Here is a 19,822-nt window from a genome sequence, read left to right on the forward strand (position 1 = left end):
CCTTTCTTAACATCCAATTACAAGATGTTATTCCATGAAATAATTTGCAATTAAAATTCTAAATTATGAAAAAAAACAGTAAAACTACAAGTTTGAATATTGCACGTGTGTAAGCAATATGACACAAACGAAATTATTAAAAGCACGTTAATTACACAAGTTGATCAACCTCTGAATTCTTCACAAAACTCTTGAGTCTTTGCCTCCATTTATTGTCTTCATAAGTTGACTTCCAATATTGATTAGATTAATAGGCACGATATTAATACTTATATTTTTCTAATGAGGTTTAATCAATCTCGTTATAAACAATAGATGGTTCTAATGATAAGCTTTAATATCATATTAATTTTTTAAATTTTTATATTGTGCGTAACTCATCATAACATACTTAACTCATATGAACATATCATTGTAAGATAAAAACTATCTTTATTTAAAAATATATAGATATATGTTGATGTAACCGATCATCCATAGTGAAACTCTTAATTATGTTGAAACAATAGGCTCTCAATCAAGCATAAAAAATATATCTAGTTTGGTGTAAGAAAACAATTAACAAGAAATTAATAACTAACCATCATTCCAATTCTTCCTGTAAGGCAAAGTAGGGACACTTTGTTCATTCCTAAAGAAATTATGAGGATCAACCTTAGTTTTAATTTCCACCAATCTCTTAAAATTATCCTTAAAATATTCAACTCCATAAGCTTTCCCTTCAATGTAACTATTCTTACCATTATGATTAATTCCCAAATCAAGATCCTTATAATTAAGAAAAGCCTCTCTTGGATTCTTGGACACAAAAGGTGTCATATATTTGTGAAGTTTTCGAGTCAAATTTATGTAATGCTCAGCAACATCTTTCCCTGCCTTGTTCCAATTTGCTTGATATTGAACCTTCCATAAATTTCCAGCTCTATGAGGAAAAGGTGTTTCTGTTGATGAAATCTCAGCCATTTTTCCACCATAAGGATTGAAATATAATATTGCATCTTCCAACTCAATCATCTTCTTCCAAATCCCTTCCAAACCCTCCTTCGAAATCGGCTTCTTTACATAATCAGATTTTCTTTTCAAATAATTCAACGATTGCGGTTGACGATCAAGCAAAATCTCGGCGGGTTCCGTAATGTTGATATTGGTCCAAAACAAAACTGATTGAAGCCAGCTTGTTTCAATGCAATCACTTTCCTTTAAACCCAATTGAGGAAACTTTTGATTCATTAGTGAAACAAGAGTTTTTGAGTCACCAAGAAATAAAGATATAAAAGTAGCCCTAATAGTCTTTGCACCATTTTGTGTACCATTTTTTGTAACATTTACAACATCAATAATAAGCCTAATGAATAGGTTATTATCAATAGTTGGTGCCACGTGTTGCCAATTATAAACTATGTCATTTGCATTTTCATCCAAAGTTTTTCTAATTTGAAAAACAGTTACTATCTTAGGAATTTTTACTAACTTTATTTTATAAGAAAGAACAACACCAAAGCTAGCTCCACCACCACCTCTAATAGCCCAAAAAAGATCTTCACCCATTGATTTTCTATCTAACAACTTACCATTAACATCAATTATTTGTGCATCAATAATATTATCAACAGAAAGACCAAACTTTCTCATCATATTACCATATCCACCGCCACTTAAATGTCCTCCGACACCGACGGTAGGGCAAACACCGGCCGGAAAACCATGAGTTTCACTTTTTTTATTGATTCTGTAGTAAACTTCACCGAGGGTCGCGCCGGTTTGAACCCAAGCTGTTTCATTTCCTATATCAACATCAATAGATCTTAGATTGAACATGTCTAAGATAAAGAATGGAACTTCAGCTACATAAGAGACACCCTCATAGTCATGTCCTCCACTTCTGATTTTCATTTGCAAGTTGTGCTTTTTAGCACAAATGATTGATGATTGTATGTGGGAAACATGTAATGCTGTTATTATGAGAAATGGTTTTCTTGTGGTTGATGTGTTGAAACGAAGGTTTCTTATGTAGGCTTGTAAAACTGAAGAGAATAAGGAATTGCTTGGCGTGAAGATTGATGAAGTTATAGGGTGTGAAGGTTGTGAGTGGTTTACTAGGCAATGGATAAAAGTGTTGTGAGGTGAATTTGTTGCTGAAGTTAAGCATGAGAGAAAAAGTAAGGCAAAAATGGGAGATAGTAATAATGCAAGTTTCATACTTGCTTCTTTTTCGTAATGATGTTGGTGTAATTGTAGTTATAAAGAAAAGAGGATATAAATATTGTGAGTTTTTTGGGCATGACATGTAGTGATATTTATAAGGATCTCTAGGGTTGAATAATTTGACCAATATAAATATTTAGAAAACTAATATTGATAACGTGACTTAATCATTCATTGACTTTGCAAAAATATGATTTATCAAGATTCTTACACGATTTGTATCTACTCTTCTCTTTTTTCTTCTTCTTTGATGATTAAATCGCAAGAGCGAAATATTAAGAAGAGATTAATTATTATCTCGTTGGTATAAAAAATTTACACGGTCAATACATCACAATCATCCGTTTGTGTTATTTTATATGTGATTATAATAAAAATCAAATCTCGCTAACAAATCAATGGTTGTAATTAACCGACGGTGTAAAATATCTTTACACTGTTTGTGCATTTCAATTAAATTCTATTAAGAATTGCGATGGACAAATTTAATTATATTTATCAGTTATTTTTATTTAAAATCAAAAATTTAGAATCTCAAACTAGTTAAACTATTATAAAAAAAGTTTTTACCTCGATAAAAGAAAAGGTTTTTATCTTGGTTTGGTTAATGAGATAACATAGAAGTAATGGAAAATGTGTTGCTTTTTTCTTTGGACTACATGTGCCGAGGTGAAAATTTGAAAGTGTGCCTCTTTTTCTCATGGTTGTGAGGTCAATCGAGAGAAAAAATCTCATTTTTCACATCGTGTTGATCGTAAATCGACGTGAAATCCTTCACATTTGTTAGAATTTTGAACCACAAAATTGGTAAATCTCACTTTTCACATTAGATTGACTGTAAACTGACGTAAAATCCTTAACATTTGTTGGAACTTTGAATCACAAGATTGGTAAACAATGGTGGAGAGAGAGAGAGAGAGAGAGAGAGAGAGTTAAGGGTGAGAAGTGATTACTGCATTAATCTAGGAGGAGAATGCATCCTATACATTTATACAAAGATTACAATATAATTGGGATCCAAAACAAACAAGTGAAATAACAAAAAAAGGTAAACCTCGGGGTCGTAACCGGTTACACCATTTGGTTAACCGATACAGCTGACAATGAATTAAATCCCATTTAGTGGTAACTGGTTAACGTCCGAGGTTAATCGGACACACCTTCGAAAACTTCATTTTTCTACTACTTTAGAGGTGGTTATGGCTTTGCTGTAACCGGTTACACTCCCGTGTTAACTGGTTACAACACTTGAATTACCAATATAATTTTCAACACACCACCTTAATTAAAGTGCTCCAAGTCTTCCATGCTCACCTTCATCTTCAACCTCTTCAAGACATCATTTGTGACTCCCGTAGTCAACAAATCAACCACTTGGTGTCCACTTCTGCAATATCGTAATTTTAACATTCCTTCACTAACAAGTTCTATCAAGTCGTGAAACCTCATCTCAATATGCATGCTCCTCCCATGTGCAATTGGGTTCTTGGAAAGATTAATCGCGAAAACGTTGTTAACCAGGAGTGTAACAGCCTCACCCTCACTGTTGCACACATCCCCAATAGATTTAGAAGCCACGCGACTTGGCATGCACATAACAAAGCAGCAATATACTTGGCCTCACAAGATGAGAGTGCAACTATCGGTTCCTTCTTCAAACACCACGAGATTGGTGTTCCACGGATCATAAAGATGTATCTAGTTGTAGACATTCAATCATCTTTATCTCTACACCAATTGGTATCAGTAAAACTGAGAAAAATTATTTTCTGTCCATATCCGCTGTGGGAAAGAGAATTTCGCAGCCAATAAAAACTTTGACATATCTTAGGATCCTCTTGACTGCGGCCAACTGAGACACCTTCGATCTTCCTATGAATCTACTCACAATAACGACACCAAAAGCCACGTCCAATCGCATATTGCACAAGTAACGCAAGGATCCAATCAACCTCCTATGTTGAGTTGGATCAACATCCTGCTCATCCTCATTCTTAGACAACTGCAACCTTGGTTCATCTTGAGTGTTGATTCTAAGTGTTGGCAGCAATTTTGGTAAAACAAAGAGTGTTCACAAGATGTTATCTGTGATGTCTTAACATGAGATATGATATGTACCTGCTGGAGTTCAAGAACATGTTCATGCAGGATTGTTTCAGAATGCCACATACAATGCCATGGCTTCTGATATTGGATGTACCTGCTGGAGCTCAAATGAAAGACATGTTCATGCATGATTGTTTCAGATGACATACACAAGGTCATGGCATCTGATATGGTTGTACCTGCTGGAAGTTATAAAAGGAATTATTGGATTATGCAGGATTTTTCCAGGATGTCAGACCCGATGTCATGACATCCTGTACACAGAACATTCAGTGAGAATGTCTGGTGTTTTGTGATTGCACAATTAATGGCAATCTATGTATGATTGAATATCTGATTAGCTGGCGCATTCAATCATGGATTACAACCTGATTTACTTATTTTCCAAGGAGATCTAACCAGCTGTTATAAAAAGATTTGATTGGAAAATAGATTTAGGGTTTTCAAGATGTCCAAGCCCAGCTGAAAGCTTCTATAAAAAGGGACTTAGAAAACCTGTTTAGACACACAACCAATACTGAGCGAAATATAGAGAGAGAGCTAGGGTTTGTGTCTGTTTAGTCGTAAGACTTGTAAGCCATTCAAGTCATCTTTTGATGATTGAATTGGACTGATTTGTGGTTGTAATTTGTCACTCTAAAGCTGTTAAGCAAGAGTGTGTGTCTACTTGATCAAAGCTGTTAAGCAAGATCAAGTGTGTGTCTTCTTGATCAAAGTTGTGAAGCAAGATCAAGAGTGTGTCTTCTTGATTGAAACTGTGAAGTAAAATCAAGAGTGTGTTATTGAAAAGTGTTTTCTTTTCTCAAGGGATTGTTGTTTAAGATCACAGGTGTGATTGTAGGGACAGAGTGGGTTCTCATATCTAAGAGTGCTTAGGTAGAAATTGCACGGGTAGAGATTAGGTGAGAAAGACTGTAACTTGTTGAAGTGTACGGAGAGTCTTTGAACTGATTCTATTTTAGTGAATTTCCTTCCTGGCTTGGTAGCCCCCAAATGTAGGTGAGTTGGACCGAACTGGGTTAACAATTGCTTGTGTATCTTGCATTACTATTCTCTATCTTTATTCTGTTTGCATTACTCAGGTATTAATGTCGTGACATTACCTTCGACATCTCATATCTGATACCAGAATTTCAATTGGTATCAGAGCAGGCATCCTGCTCTGTTTCTGGGTGAGATCTAGGGGCAAAACTTTCTGGTACAATGGAGAGAGATAGAGGATCTGTTCACAGGCCACCAATTTTGGATGGTTCTAACTACGACTATTGAAAACCTCGAATGGTAGCCTTTCCAAAATCTCTTGATAACAAGGCTTCAAAGGCTGTGTTGACAGGCTGGGTGCACCCTGTAGTTACTAAAGAAGGAGAAGCCACTGCTGAGAAAAATCTTGAAGAACAATGGTCCAAGGAGGAGGATGACCTAGCCCTTGGAAATTCTAAAGCATTGAATGCCATCTTCAATGGAGTGGACAAGAACATCTTCAGATTAGTAAACAATTGTGAAGTAGCTAAAGATGCTTGGGACATTCTCAAAACCACTCATGAAGGCACCTCTAGAGTGAAAATGTCTAGACTACAACTGCTCACCACCAAGTTTGAAAACTTAAGGATGAAAGAAGATGAAAATATTCATGAATTTTACATGAGTATCCTTGAAATTGCCAATGCCTCTGGAGCTTTGGGTGAGAAGATGTCAGATGAAAAGTTAGTAAGAAAAATACTCAGATCACTCCCCAAGAGATTTGCTATGAAAGTAACAGCCATAGAAGAATCTCAAGACATCTCAAATATGAGAGTTGATGAGCTAATTGGATCCCTCCAAACATTTGAGATGGGAATATGTGATGGAGCTGAAAAGAAGGCCAAGAGCATAGCATTTATGTCAAACACTGAAGAGGAAGATGAGGAAGGTGGTCAAGATATTGATGAAGATCTGGCAAATGAGATAACAATGCTGGGAAGACAGTTCAACAGACTGATGAAAAAGGTAGATGTGAGAGCAAAGGGAAATGTCAAGAATATCACATCTGACATCAGTAAATCCAACAGCTTTGGTAAGAAAACAAAGTCTGAAGAAAAGCCCAAAGAAGTTCAGTGCTATGAGTGTAATGGGTATGGTCCTATTAAAACTGAATGTGGGACCTGTCGCGGCCTAAAAAATATAGTGTGCGAAAAAACAACCGGCGAGAAAGAAATGACATAAGAGTCGCCATCGTGCGTTATTTATCCCAAAGGAGGGAAAGGAAACGCTCGAAGTAAACCTGGAGAAAGGAAAGGAAAAGACAAGGTCTCGCAATCAAATCTTGGGTTCGGGAGTCGATTATGCAAAGGGAAGGTATTAGCACCCCTGCGCATCCGTAGTACTCTACGGGATCCATTCTTGTTGTTCTTGTCTAAAGGGTGTGTGTTTATCTAATGTAGTATTTACTAAAAGAGGGTCAAGAGAAAATGACTCGCACGGATGTCGCATCCACTGCATACGTATCTCATTTGAATATGAGAATCAGAGTCTTTGTAGCTCGGTTACCTATGGGTTAAAGAGAAGTGTGCTCGCTAAGACACCGCGTCTTATGCCTACGTATCTCATCTGGAATGAGAATCAGAGCAAGCCATAGTTCAGCTAACTACGGGGATAAAGGTCTCGATTGCAACTAGGGCAAGAAAAAAGAAAGGTCTCGATCGCAACGAGGGCGAGAGAAAAGAATCTCAACGTGGGCGAAAGCAAACAAGGATTAGTTGTTAGTTGTCAGTCAAAAACAAAAGAACTCGGCAAGTTATCGCATCTTGTGTGTAACACCCCGATTAAAATAAGAGAATTATTTAATTGAGTTAATATTATTTTATTAATTTAATTAAATAAAGTTGAATTATTGGATTATTTGTATTATTACTATAGATGTTAATTATTTTAATAATAATTAAATAAATAAAATAAATGGAATATGAAGAGTGGAAGGGTAAAAGTGGAAATTGGATAAAAGAGGCCAAAGTGAGGACTCAGGTTGTTTTCACGTGTTTTGCCTCAGAGTCAGAGAAAGGGGGGAGAAACGCTGAAGAGAAAGAGAAGGAAGAGGAAAAGGCCAAAGATTGCTCAGAGCTTCCTTCAATCCAAAGAGGTAAGGGGTCTGAACCTTATTAAACAATAATATGCTGAAAATGGTGAAATATTGGATGAACGAAAATGGGGATTTTAATCGAAGGAATTCGTAGAAATTATATGCAATGATGTTAGGATTTGTGAAATCGAATAGGGGACTATTTGTATTAGATGATATGAGTGATTTTGTGTGAAATTTGGACTGTGGAAGGATGAATTTGGATAGATCTCGTAGCAGAAAAAGCCATTGCAGATCTGGAAATCTGGTTTCTGGTCATACGCGTATGGCACTAGGCAATACGCGTATGAGATTGCTGGTACGCGTATGGCACTAGGCAATACGCGTATGAGATTGCTGGTACGCGTATGGCACTAGGCAATACGCGTATGGATGAGGAAGATGATGTTTTGAACGTGTTTTGGTCTCTGGTGGTACGCGTATGGGAATGTGATACGCGTAGCATACGCGTATGGACATGGGCAATACGCGTATGGATTTGGTTAGGCGTGGGTAATACGCGTATGGGCATAGGCAATACGCGTATGGGCATAGGCAATACGCGTATGGGCAGACTTGTGGTCTTTCCTGGGCTGTTGTTGTGCAGTTTTTGGTTGTTTAGGCTGAGCGAGGTAACTTAGCTGATGCATAGTATACGAGGGATCATTTCCCGTTGCTTTGAGTGGTATAGATATTAGTAGAGTGTGATAATACTGTGTTTGATTATGTGGCATGATGTGATATGCTTTTGTGATAGAATGTGTTAATGATGATGATAACATGACTATATGATGCTGTTGTTGCTATGTTGATTATGATGCATGCTTGGTGTGCATGCATTCATGAAAGGCCGATGCCTAGTGATGAACGGACTGAGTTCCAATGATGTTGTTGACTCCGGGCTTGTTGAGAGGCTTGGTTCCTTGCGGGGAACTCGGATTCTATGGTGATGAATCTGGGAGTGGTGATCCTGTAGTTGGTCACAAAATGGGTATACCGAGTCGTGTTGAGTCATGCATGGGTGTGTGCATTGCATTTGATATGTTGTTTTGTTGATGTTCATGAATATGTTGATTATGATGATTATGATGAGCTGTGTTGGCATATGTGAAATATATTTATGTTTATATTTCTGTCGTTATATTATTATTTAATAATGTAATTCTCACCCCTTCTGCATGTGTTTATGTTCATCTATGATGAGCAATGTGCAGATAAAGAGGAGTAGCTATTGTTGAGGTTTGAAGAATAAGTGTAGAGTTATTCTACAGAGTCGAGTCAAATGCTCTGGTCATGTGACACCGGGGTTATGGGATTCGATAGATAATTGATTATTATTTACGTTGTTTATGATGACTAACATGTTGAGATGTTTTGTTGAGATAATGTTGAACCATTATTATGAATTGTTATATGATGAATGATAATATTAATGTTGTTGTCCGCTGCGAAGTTTTAATAAAATAAATAATATGTTTTATATTGTGATGTGATAATTGTTATGTTGTAAGAAATGTAAACTCTTCTACATGTTGTACTCTGATAATCTATTTAAATATGTCGTTTGGGTAGAAGGGTGTTACATTAGTGGTATCAGAGCATGGTCAGTCCAGTCGAGTCATAATGTGATGTTTTCCCTGTTGGTCGATTAGTGTAAATGACACTGTCGATATTTAACGGTTGTGGTGGTGTTGTGCAGAGTATGGCTGGAGAAAATGACCGTGCGATTGCTGAGGCTTTGGCTGCTATGGCGCAGGCTATGCAGGCGCAGCAGAATCCGCCGGTCGACGAGTTTAGGAATTTGGGAAGGTTTCTGAAGAATAACCCTCCTACATTCAAGGGGCGCTATGATCCAGATGGTGCTCAGATTTGGCTGAAGGAAATTGAGAAGATTTTCCGGGTGATGACGTGTACTGAAGCACAGAAGGTGCAGTTTGGTACGCATATGTTATCTGAAGAGGCTGAAAACTGGTGGGATAACACTCGACAGAGGATTGAAGTACCAGGTGCTGAGATGACTTGGGAAAGGTTCAAGACGGCCTTTCTGGAGAAATATTTTCCTGCTGATGTGCGATGTAAGAAGGAGATGGAATTTCTGGGACTGAAGCAGGGTAACATGTCTGTTGCTGATTACGCTTCGAAGTTTGAGGAACTGGTGCAGTATTGTCCTCATTATAATAATGCTGATGCTGAGGAATCCAAGTGTGTCAAGTTTGAGAACGGGTTGCGTCCCGAGATCAAACAAGGCATTGGTTACCAGGAGATTCGTAGGTTTCCTACACTGGTTAACAAGTGCAGGATATTTGATGAAGATAGCAAGGCTAGGACTGCTCACTACAAGAGTCTTAGTGAGAAGAAGAATAAGGATCGTGGTAGTCCTTATGCATCTCCGAATGGTAAAGGTAAGCAGAAAGTGGAAGATGAGAAGAAGCCAAGTGGGGGAGGATCTCCCATAGCTGGTAAATGTTTCAAGTGTGGCGAGCCAGGCCACCGTGCTGATAGCTGTACCAAGAAAGTGCTGAGATGTTTCCGATGCGGTCAGGCTGGTCATAGAGTTACGGAATGTAAGGATGCTGGTCCGACATGTTTTAATTGTGGCGAGAAAGGCCATATCAGTTCGCAGTGCTCGAAACCGAAGAAGGCGGCTACTGCAGCTCATACTACTGGTAGGGTGTTTGCTCTGAGTGGGGCTGAAGCTCCTACAGAAGATAATCTGATTAAAGGTACTTGCTTGATTAATAATGTTGAATTGCTTGCTATTGTTGACACTGGTGCTACTCATTCGTTTATTTCGTATGAGTGTGCGACCAGGATTGGTGTGATTATGTCGTCCCTAGGCGGAAGTATGGTGATAGATACTCCTGCTAATGGTTCTGTGAAGACTTCTGTTGTCTGTCGAGGTTGTCATTTGACGATCTTTGAGAGAGAGTTCATGATTGATTTGGTGTGCTTACCCTTGCACCAAATTGATATTATTCTGGGAATGAATTGGCTAGAATTCTATGGCGTGTTTATCAACTGCTATAGGAAGACGGTGCGATTTTCTGAAGTTGGTGAGAATGATGAGGCAAGATTTCTATCTGCTAAGCAGGTGGGGGATTTTGTGAAAGATGAAGCTCAGATATTCGCTTTATTTGCGTCTCTGCAAGCGGATAAGAAAGTGGTAAGTGTAGATTTGCCTGTTGTCTGTGAATTTCAGGATGTGTTTCCGGAGGATGTAAGTGATTTACCTCCAGAACGTGAAGTAGAATTTGCCATTGACTTAGTACCAGGTACGAGTCCAGTGTCGATGTCTCCTTATAGAATGTCGGCAACTGAATTAGTTGAATTGAAGAAGCAACTTGAAGAATTGCTTGAGAAGAAGTTTGTGCGTCCAAGTGTTTCTCCTTGGGGTGCACCAGTATTGTTAGTGAAGAAGAAAGAAGGTACGATGAGGTTGTGTGTCGATTACCGGCAGTTGAATAAGGTGACTATCAAGAATCGGTATCCATTGCCGAGGATTGATGATTTGATGGACCAGTTGGTTGGAGCTCATGTTTTCAGTAAGATTGATTTGCGGTCGGGTTATCATCAGATCCGAGTGAAGTCAGACGATATTGCTAAGACTGCTTTCCGTACGAGGTATGGTCATTATGAATACACTGTGATGCTGTTCGGTGTGTCTAATGCTCCAGGTGTGTTTATGGAATATATGAATCGTATATTTCACCCGTACCTTGATAATTTTGTTGTGGTGTTCATAGATGATATATTGATATATTCTAAGACGGAAGAAGAGCATGCAGGACATCTGAGAATTGTTTTGCAGGTGTTAAGAGAAAAGAAATTATATGCAAAGTTATCTAAATGTGAGTTCTGGTTGAAGGAAGTGAGTTTCCTTGGCCATGTGATTTCGAGTGGTGGGATTTCTGTTGATCCTGCTAAAGTTGATGCCGTATTACAGTGGGAGACTCCGAAGTCTGCTACTGAGATACGCAGTTTTCTGGGGTTAGCTGGTTATTATCGCAGATTTATTGAAGGCTTCTCTAAGTTGGCATTGCCGTTGACGCAGTTGACTAAGAAGGGTCAAGTGTATGTGTGGGATGCAGCTTGTGAAGCGAGTTTTGTGGAGTTGAAGAGGCGGTTGACCAGTGCTCCAGTGTTGATCTTGCCTAATCCTGGTGAGTCCTTCGTTGTTTATTGTGATGCTTCCTTGATGGGTCTTGGTGGTGTTTTGATGCAGAATGGTAAAGTTGTAGCTTATGCTTCTAGACAGTTGAAAGTTCATGAGAGGAATTATCCTACGCATGATCTAGAACTTGCAGCTGTTGTATTTGTGTTGAAAATGTGGAGGCATTATCTGTATGGTTCCAGATTCGAAGTGTTCAGTGATCACAAGAGTCTGAAGTATCTGTTTGATCAGAAAGAGTTAAATATGAGGCAGAGAAGGTGGTTAGAATTACTGAAGGATTTTGACTTTGAATTGAGTTATCATCCCGGTAAGGCTAATGTAGTTGCGGATGCGCTGAGTAGAAAGTCTCTACATATGTCTATGATGATGGTTCGGGAGCTTGAGTTAATTGAACAGTTCCGTGATATGAGTTTGGGTTGTGAAGTTTCCGCTGATAGTGTAAAGTTGGGTATGCTGAAGTTGACTAGTGGAATTCTAGAAGATATTCGGAATGGTCAGCAAGTTGATGTCGCTCTAGTTGATCATATTACTATGGTTAACCAGGGTAATGGTGGTAATTTTGAGATTGATGAGAATGGCATCCTGCGATTTAAAGGTAGAGTTTGCGTTCCTGAGGTGTCCGAATTGAAAAAGAGTATTCTTGAAGAGGGCCATAGGAGTGGATTGAGTATCCATCCAGGTGCAACTAAAATGTATCAAGATTTGAAGAAGTTGTTTTGGTGGGCTGGTATGAAAAGAGATGTTGCTAAGTTTGTGTATGCCTGTTTGACTTGTCAGAAGTCAAAGATTGAACATCAGAAACCGGCAGGTATGATGCAACCTTTGAAGATTCCTGAATGGAAGTGGGATAGCATTTCCATGGATTTTGTGACGGGATTGCCGAGGACGGTGAAAGGTAATGATTCTATTTGGGTGATTGTGGATCGATTGACTAAGTCGGCGCATTTCTTGCCGATGAAGATTAATCACTCTTTAGAGAAGTTGGCAGAGTTGTATATTGAGGAGATTGTGAGGCTGCATGGTATTCCATCCAGTATTGTGTCTGATAGAGATCCCAGATTTACTTCTAGATTTTGGGAAAGTTTGCAGAAAGCGTTGGGAACTAAGTTGAGGTTGAGTTCAGCTTATCATCCTCAGACTGATGGTCAGACTGAAAGAACTATCCAATCCTTGGAGGATTTGTTGAGAGCTTGTGTGTTGGAGCAGAGTGGTTCTTGGGATAGTTATTTGCCGTTGGTGGAGTTTACTTATAATAATAGTTTTCATGCTAGTATCGGTATGGCTCCATATGAAGCATTGTATGGTAGGAGGTGTAGAACTCCATTGTGTTGGTATGAATCAGGTGAGAGTGTTGTACTCGGACCTGAGATTGTGCAGCAGACGACTGAAAGGGTTAAGATGATTCAGGAGAAAATGAAGATTTCTCAGAGTCGTCAGAAGAGTTATCATGATAACAGGAGAAAGGCACTTGAGTTCCAAGAGGGAGATCATGTGTTCTTGAGAGTTACTCCGACGACAGGTGTGGGTAGAGCTTTAAAGTCTAAAAAGCTTACTCCGAGGTTTGTGGGTCCATATCAGATTTTGAAGAGGGTTGGGGAAGTGGCGTATCGGATAGCTTTACCGCCGTCGCTTTCTAATCTGCATGATGTGTTTCATGTATCTCAGTTGAGAAAATATATTGCGGATCCTTCGCATGTTGTTCAGTTGGATGATATCCAGGTGAGGGATAATTTGACCGTTGAGGTGTTGCCAATTCGGATAGATGACCGAGAAGAGAAGACCCTGAGAGGTAAGAAGATTGCTCTAGTGAAAGTTGTTTGGGGAGGTCCAGCTGGTGAGAGCTTGACTTGGGAGCGTGAAGATCAGATGAAGGAGTCGTATCCGGCTCTATTTGCTTGAGGTATGTTTTCGAGGACGAAAACTCTTTTAGTGGGGGAGAGTTGTAACACCCCGATTAAAATAAGAGAATTATTTAATTGAGTTAATATTATTTTATTAATTTAATTAAATAAAGTTGAATTATTGGATTATTTGTATTATTACTATAGATGTTAATTATTTTAATAATAATTAAATAAATAAAATAAATGGAATATGAAGAGTGGAAGGGTAAAAGTGGAAATTGGATAAAAGAGGCCAAAGTGAGGACTCAGGTTGTTTTCACGTGTTTTGCCTCAGAGTCAGAGAAAGGGGGGAGAAACGCTGAAGAGAAAGAGAAGGAAGAGGAAAAGGCCAAAGATTGCTCAGAGCTTCCTTCAATCCAAAGAGGTAAGGGGTCTGAACCTTATTAAACAATAATATGTTGAAAATGGTGAAATATTGGATGAACGAAAATAGGGATTTTAATCGAAGGAATTCGTAGAAATTATATGCAATGATGTTAGGATTTGTGAAATCGAATAGGGGACTATTTGTATTAGATGATATGAGTGATTTTGTGTGAAATTTGGACTGTGGAAGGATGAATTTGGATAGATCTCGTAGCAGAAAAAGCCATTGCAGATCTGGAAATCTGGTTTCTGGTCATACGCGTATGGCACTAGGCAATACGCGTATGAGATTGCTGGTACGCGTATGGCACTAGGCAATACGCGTATGAGATTGCTGGTACGTGTATGGCACTAGGCAATACGCGTATGGATGAGGAAGATGATGTTTTGAACGTGTTTTGGTCTCTGGTGGTAGGCGTATGGGAATGTGATACGCGTAGCATACGCGTATGGACATGGGCAATACGCGTATGGATTTGGTTAGGCGTGGGTAATACGCGTATGGGCATAGGCAATACGCGTATGGGCATAGGCAATACGCGTATGGGCAGACTTGTGGTCTTTCCTGGGCTGTTGTTGTGCAGTTTTTGGTTGTTTAGGCTGAGCGAGGTAACTTAGCTGATGCATAGTATACGAGGGATCATTTCCCGTTGCTTTGAGTGGTATAGATATTAGTAGAGTGTGATAATACTGTGTTTGATTATGTGGCATGATGTGATATGCTTTTGTGATAGAATGTGTTAATGATGATGATAACATGACTATATGATGCTGTTGTTGCTATGTTGATTATGATGCATGCTTGGTGTGCATGCATTCATGAAAGGCCGATGCCTAGTGATGAACGGACTGAGTTCCAATGATGTTGTTGACTCCGGGCTTGTTGAGAGGCTTGGTTCCTTGCGGGGAACTCGGATTCTATGGTGATGAATCTGGGAGTGGTGATCCTGTAGTTGGTCACAAAATGGGTATACCGAGTCGTGTTGAGTCATGCATGGGTGTGTGCATTGCATTTGATATGTTGTTTTGTTGATGTTCATGAATATGTTGATTATGATGATTATGATGAGCTGTGTTGGCATATGTGAAATATATTTATGTTTATATTTCTGTCGTTATATTATTATTTAATAATGTAATTCTCACCCCTTCTGCATGTGTTTATGTTCATCTATGATGAGCAATGTGCAGATAAAGAGGAGTAGCTATTGTTGAGGTTTGAAGAATAAGTGTAGAGTTATTCTACAGAGTCGAGTCAAATGCTCTGGTCATGTGACACCGGGGTTATGGGATTCGATAGATAATTGATTATTATTTACGTTGTTTATGATGACTAACATGTTGAGATGTTTTGTTGAGATAATGTTGAACCATTATTATGAATTGTTATATGATGAATGATAATATTAATGTTGTTGTCCGCTGCGAAGTTTTAATAAAATAAATAATATGTTTTATATTGTGATGCGATAATTGTTATGTTGTAAGAAATGTAAACTCTTCTACATGTTGTACTCTGATAATCTATTTAAATATGTCGTTTGGGTAGAAGGGTGTTACATTGTGCCTACGTATCTCATCTGGACATGAGAATCAGAGTTGTCGTAGTTCGGCTACATAGTGATTGCCATCTGAACATGGACTTACAAAGGAGGACACCAGTTGTGTCAAAGGAGAGTGGGCAATGTGTTCACGTCCTAGCAGTAGGTGTCGCAACTCGCTGAATCGAGTCTTAGGCAGTTACCTCTTTACAATAGGACGGAGTGACATGCCACAGGATCGAAGAAGCACGGAAGGTCTAAAAAAATGGGGAAGCTCTGCCCTAGAGTTGTCATGCAATGTGAACCTATGTGTTAGGATTTACAAATGGGAACATCTACCTAATGTTAGCATGCAAAGAATAAGGGAATTCTACCTATGTTATCATACAAAAGAATAAGGGAATTCTACCTATGTTATCATACAAAAGAATAAGGGAATTCTACCTATGTTATCATACAAAAGAATAAGGGAATGCTACTTAATGTTATCATACAAAGGGTTCTACCTAATGGGTGCTACCTAAACGGAACAAGGATCGACGAATGGAGCAAAGAGAGAAGTGGGGTAAGGATAGATGGCGATGCATGAAGCAATCGACTTACAGGTGGTAGATGGCGATGCATGAAGCAATCGACTTACAAGAGAAATGGCGATGCATGAAGAAATCGACTTACAAAAAGGATGGATGAATACGTGCTGGTTCTGTTAAGTTTTGAAAATGATTACTCGACGTTGGATCGAGGTTTTGATCTTGTTTTGAAATGGTTATCGGATTATTCATTTTATTTCTTGTATTAACAGATGAATAAAGAATGAAAGAATAAACATTATACACTTCATGGGAGAGGGGTACATTTGTTATGAATAGGGATTGTTCATGGCAATCAAACAATAATTTTATGTGCCTCATACAACATACAAGTAGGCAACAATTATTAATCAAGTCAGATATATAAACAAGTATATAATCAAAGAATGAAATAATGAAACATTAGACAATGCATGAGAAGTATAAACATGTTAAGCAATCAAACAATAGAAGCATGGATGAAAGAAACAAGTATAAAAAATATCAGATGAATCAGACAAATGCAACTATGCACACAAAGAATCAATGAATAATTTAATCGGGAAATGATGCAAGGATCAAATAAAATCAAGATGAAAGGCCTCTAATATGTGGCATATGATATGAATAAGAGAGGATCAAAAGATCTCTTCAATTTCCCTAAGCAATCCCTATGTCAAACATCAATCATAGAAAAGTCAACCGAAAAGTCAAGTCAACTTAAAAATTATCAAATAAATAGTAAATTGATCACAAAAATTATGAAAAATTAAACTAACTAAGGTGGGGTCAGGACATCATCATCTCCTAAAAAGATTTTAAAAATAATGTGAATTAGTATACAAATTAATTGAAATAAAACGGAAGTCAAATGAAAAGTCAACGAAGCAAACTAGGTCAAAAATAAATCCAAAATAAATTGAAAATGAGAAATAAAATTCCAATAAAAGGTCAAGTTGACCATGAGACATTGGTCAACCCTCATCTCAAAAATCAGAAGTTAAAAATAAATTTAAGTTATGAAAATCAAATAAATGAAAAAAATGTATGTTAAAATGGCCTATTTGAAACAAATAATTGAAATAAAATATTAGCATTAAATAAAAACAAAAATTAAAATTAAAATAAATTAAATAAGACAGTAAGAAAAGTAAAAAATATTTTTTTATATTTTTATGAATAAATAAAATATTTTTATTAATTAAAATGAAAACAGAAAAATAAAATGAATTTAAAAATGAAATGAAAATAACAATGTAATAACAGTGGGCCAGGCGAATGGAGGTGTAAGAAGCAAATGGGGCGCTAAGCCCAGCCCACAAAAAAAATCCCAGCATGTGACAGAATAATAATGTTCATTTAAATATAATCATGTAATGCTGCCTCAATTGGTCAAGTGGAATGTTTAGTCACTACAGGACAAAACAAATGCCAGCGGCCAGGATCGAAGGGTGAGTGCGTGATCGGACGGTTCCATTGCGTGACACGTGGCGTTTTCATGCAAACATAAATCCCATGCAAAATGCAGCAATAGAAAATGTAAAATGCAGCATGATTTCTTCCATTTTCCAAACAACATAACTAATGCTACAGGGCTCCAAATGAGGTGATGTAAAACCCAAAGTTCAAGTATGGAACATGTAGAACACAATGGTGCTTTGTTTCGTTAAAAATAATGGCTCTAGCATGTAGAAAAGTGAACAACAAGGGAGCTTCATGCACCCGGATTCAGCACACATGAAAAACGCAGCCCATTTCCTCCATTTTCAAACCAACATAACTCATGCTACAAGGCTCCAAATGAGATGATGTAAAAAACAAAGTTCAAGTATGGAACATGTAGAACACAATGATGCTTTGTTTCATGAAAAATAATGAATTTAGCATGTAGAAAAGCAAACAACAAGGGGGCTTCATGCACCCAAATTCAACAAAAAATAAATGTTACAAAATCCAACTTAAAAGCAATGCCTCATGGTGAGGACTCCATAAACAAGCATGGTATATTGTTAACATGGAAAATAAGCATGGCATGACATGGTATAAATGAAAAATAACATGGAGTATGGATGGTAAGCATGGAAATAGAAATGAACAAGCATGGAATAAAAATGAACAAGGCCATGGAAGAGAATGGATTAGAGCTTACCTAGTGGATGGAAGGTCCACTGCCTCTTGATGTTGGAGAGGATGGAAGAAAAGTGGAAGCTTTGAAATTTCAAGAAACTTGTGAAAATGAAATGGGATGAAACTTGGTCTTTTCTCTCCTTGTCTTTCCTCCTTTGAAAATAGTAGCCTCTATTCTGATTAGGGCTTTTGATGTTTATATACGTAGGGTTTAATGATGGCTAATGGGCTTGAAATGTTGGTTTTGAGTCATGAACAAAATGTGCAAAAATGAGGTGTGAAAAGAAATGGCTAAATGTGGCAAAACTTAAGTGAATAAACCAAAAGCAAATGGCCAAATGAGGTAAAAAGTGTGTTGGTCGTTTTTGGTGGTCTGACTTGGTTTGGCTTGTGCAGCACAAAAATAGTTCAACAGGGTGACTTTAAGACCTTGTATCTTGATGAATATGTAACCAAATGGCAAGGCAATGCAAACAGTAGAAAGAGGGAATGGAGCTTAACATCTTTCATGTTGAACACAAATTGAAACGATGAGTGGAAAGAGGTGCAAAATGGCCATAAAGTTCAGGTTCCATAACTGCAAAATGGTTGGGCCAGTTTGGCCTAAATGCTGTCAAAAAATTCAGTCTATGATACCAACTTTAGTTGAGTGTATCTTCCAAACCAATGATCCAAATGGGGTGGTTCCAAAAAGGTGTGAAATAGGACATATCAAGGTACGACTGTCATGAAGAAAGTATTTTCAAAAGATGCCTTGAAGTGCAAGAAATATGGCCCATAAGTCTTGACAAATCTTGCAGATTTTGGACTTAGAAAATTTTCTAAGTGTTCTAAAATAATGTCTCACTTTGACCAAGCATAAATTTCTCAATTTTAATCCAAATGAAACAAACTTTATATCTCTAGAAATCTTGGAACAAGAGGAACAACTTTCATGTTGGAGAAATTTTCAAATGGAGCTTGCATCTTGATGGAATATTGGCTTAAAGTGGGTGCAAAAACCATAAAAACTTGCCTTAAATGGAAAGTCAACTATTTCCAAATTTGGTAACTTTTCCAACTCCTGATTAAATGATGAATCCATGATCCAACCTTGATAAAATTTAAAATGTAGACTTCCTTAGGCATGAATTTTGAGATTCCACTTTCAAAATGTCAAGAGTTGACTTTTCTGGCCCCACAGTTGACTTTTCCCAAACTGTCTGATTCCCGATTCCATTGATCAATTGAAGCACCTATGGCTCAAATAAAGAGCTGATTTTTTGTATGTAGACCCTTGTGGACATATGGAGGGCCATGGAAATGAGTTTCACCTAAGGAATCAGAAATAAACCGATTTTATGCAAAAACCCTAGTTTAGCGCAAAAATGCTCAAGAACTGATTGCACTGACTGCCAATGGATCTTTGTGAGATGATTATGAATCTTCCTAGGCCAAGATGCCTCTATAATCATGACATGAATGAGCCCCTCTACTTCCAATCAAACATTGCCTGTTGTAGATGGCCCTGAAACCTTAATTTCCTGATTAAATCCAGATACACCCTCTGAGAGCTCTGAATCTTCCACTGATGAACTGAGGACCATAATAAGACATATGGAACTCCTTGAGACCCTTGAGACTTGTATAATTGGAGAATGAAGTCCAACTCTCAACTTTGCTTTGTTTGGGCTCCTTCTGGTTAAGGAGTGGTCAATCAAACCCTGATTTCCCAAGTCACTGATGCAGTATGCAATGAG

General features: G+C 37.9%; 1 protein-coding gene across 1 annotated transcript; it reads right to left on the reverse strand.

Moving 5' to 3' along the window:
* Positions 1–558: 558 nt before the first annotated feature.
* Positions 559–2,238, reverse strand: LOC127074878 (berberine bridge enzyme-like 8). Its single transcript, XM_051016292.1, has one exon. The coding sequence runs from the start codon at positions 2,197–2,199 to the stop codon at positions 577–579; it is 1,623 nt and encodes a 540-aa protein (XP_050872249.1). The 5' UTR covers positions 2,200–2,238; the 3' UTR covers positions 559–576.
* Between the last annotated feature and the right edge of the window lie 17,584 nt (positions 2,239–19,822).

This window comes from Lathyrus oleraceus, chromosome 1, assembly GCF_024323335.1.
Source record: "Lathyrus oleraceus cultivar Zhongwan6 chromosome 1, CAAS_Psat_ZW6_1.0, whole genome shotgun sequence".
Taxonomy (NCBI): Eukaryota; Viridiplantae; Streptophyta; class Magnoliopsida; order Fabales; family Fabaceae; genus Lathyrus; species Lathyrus oleraceus.

What these genes read in the sequence shown, in the direction of transcription:
- LOC127074878 (XM_051016292.1), bottom strand. Translation starts at nt 2,199, where the DNA reads ATGAAACTTGCATTATTACTATCTCCCATTTTTGCCTTACTTTTTCTC.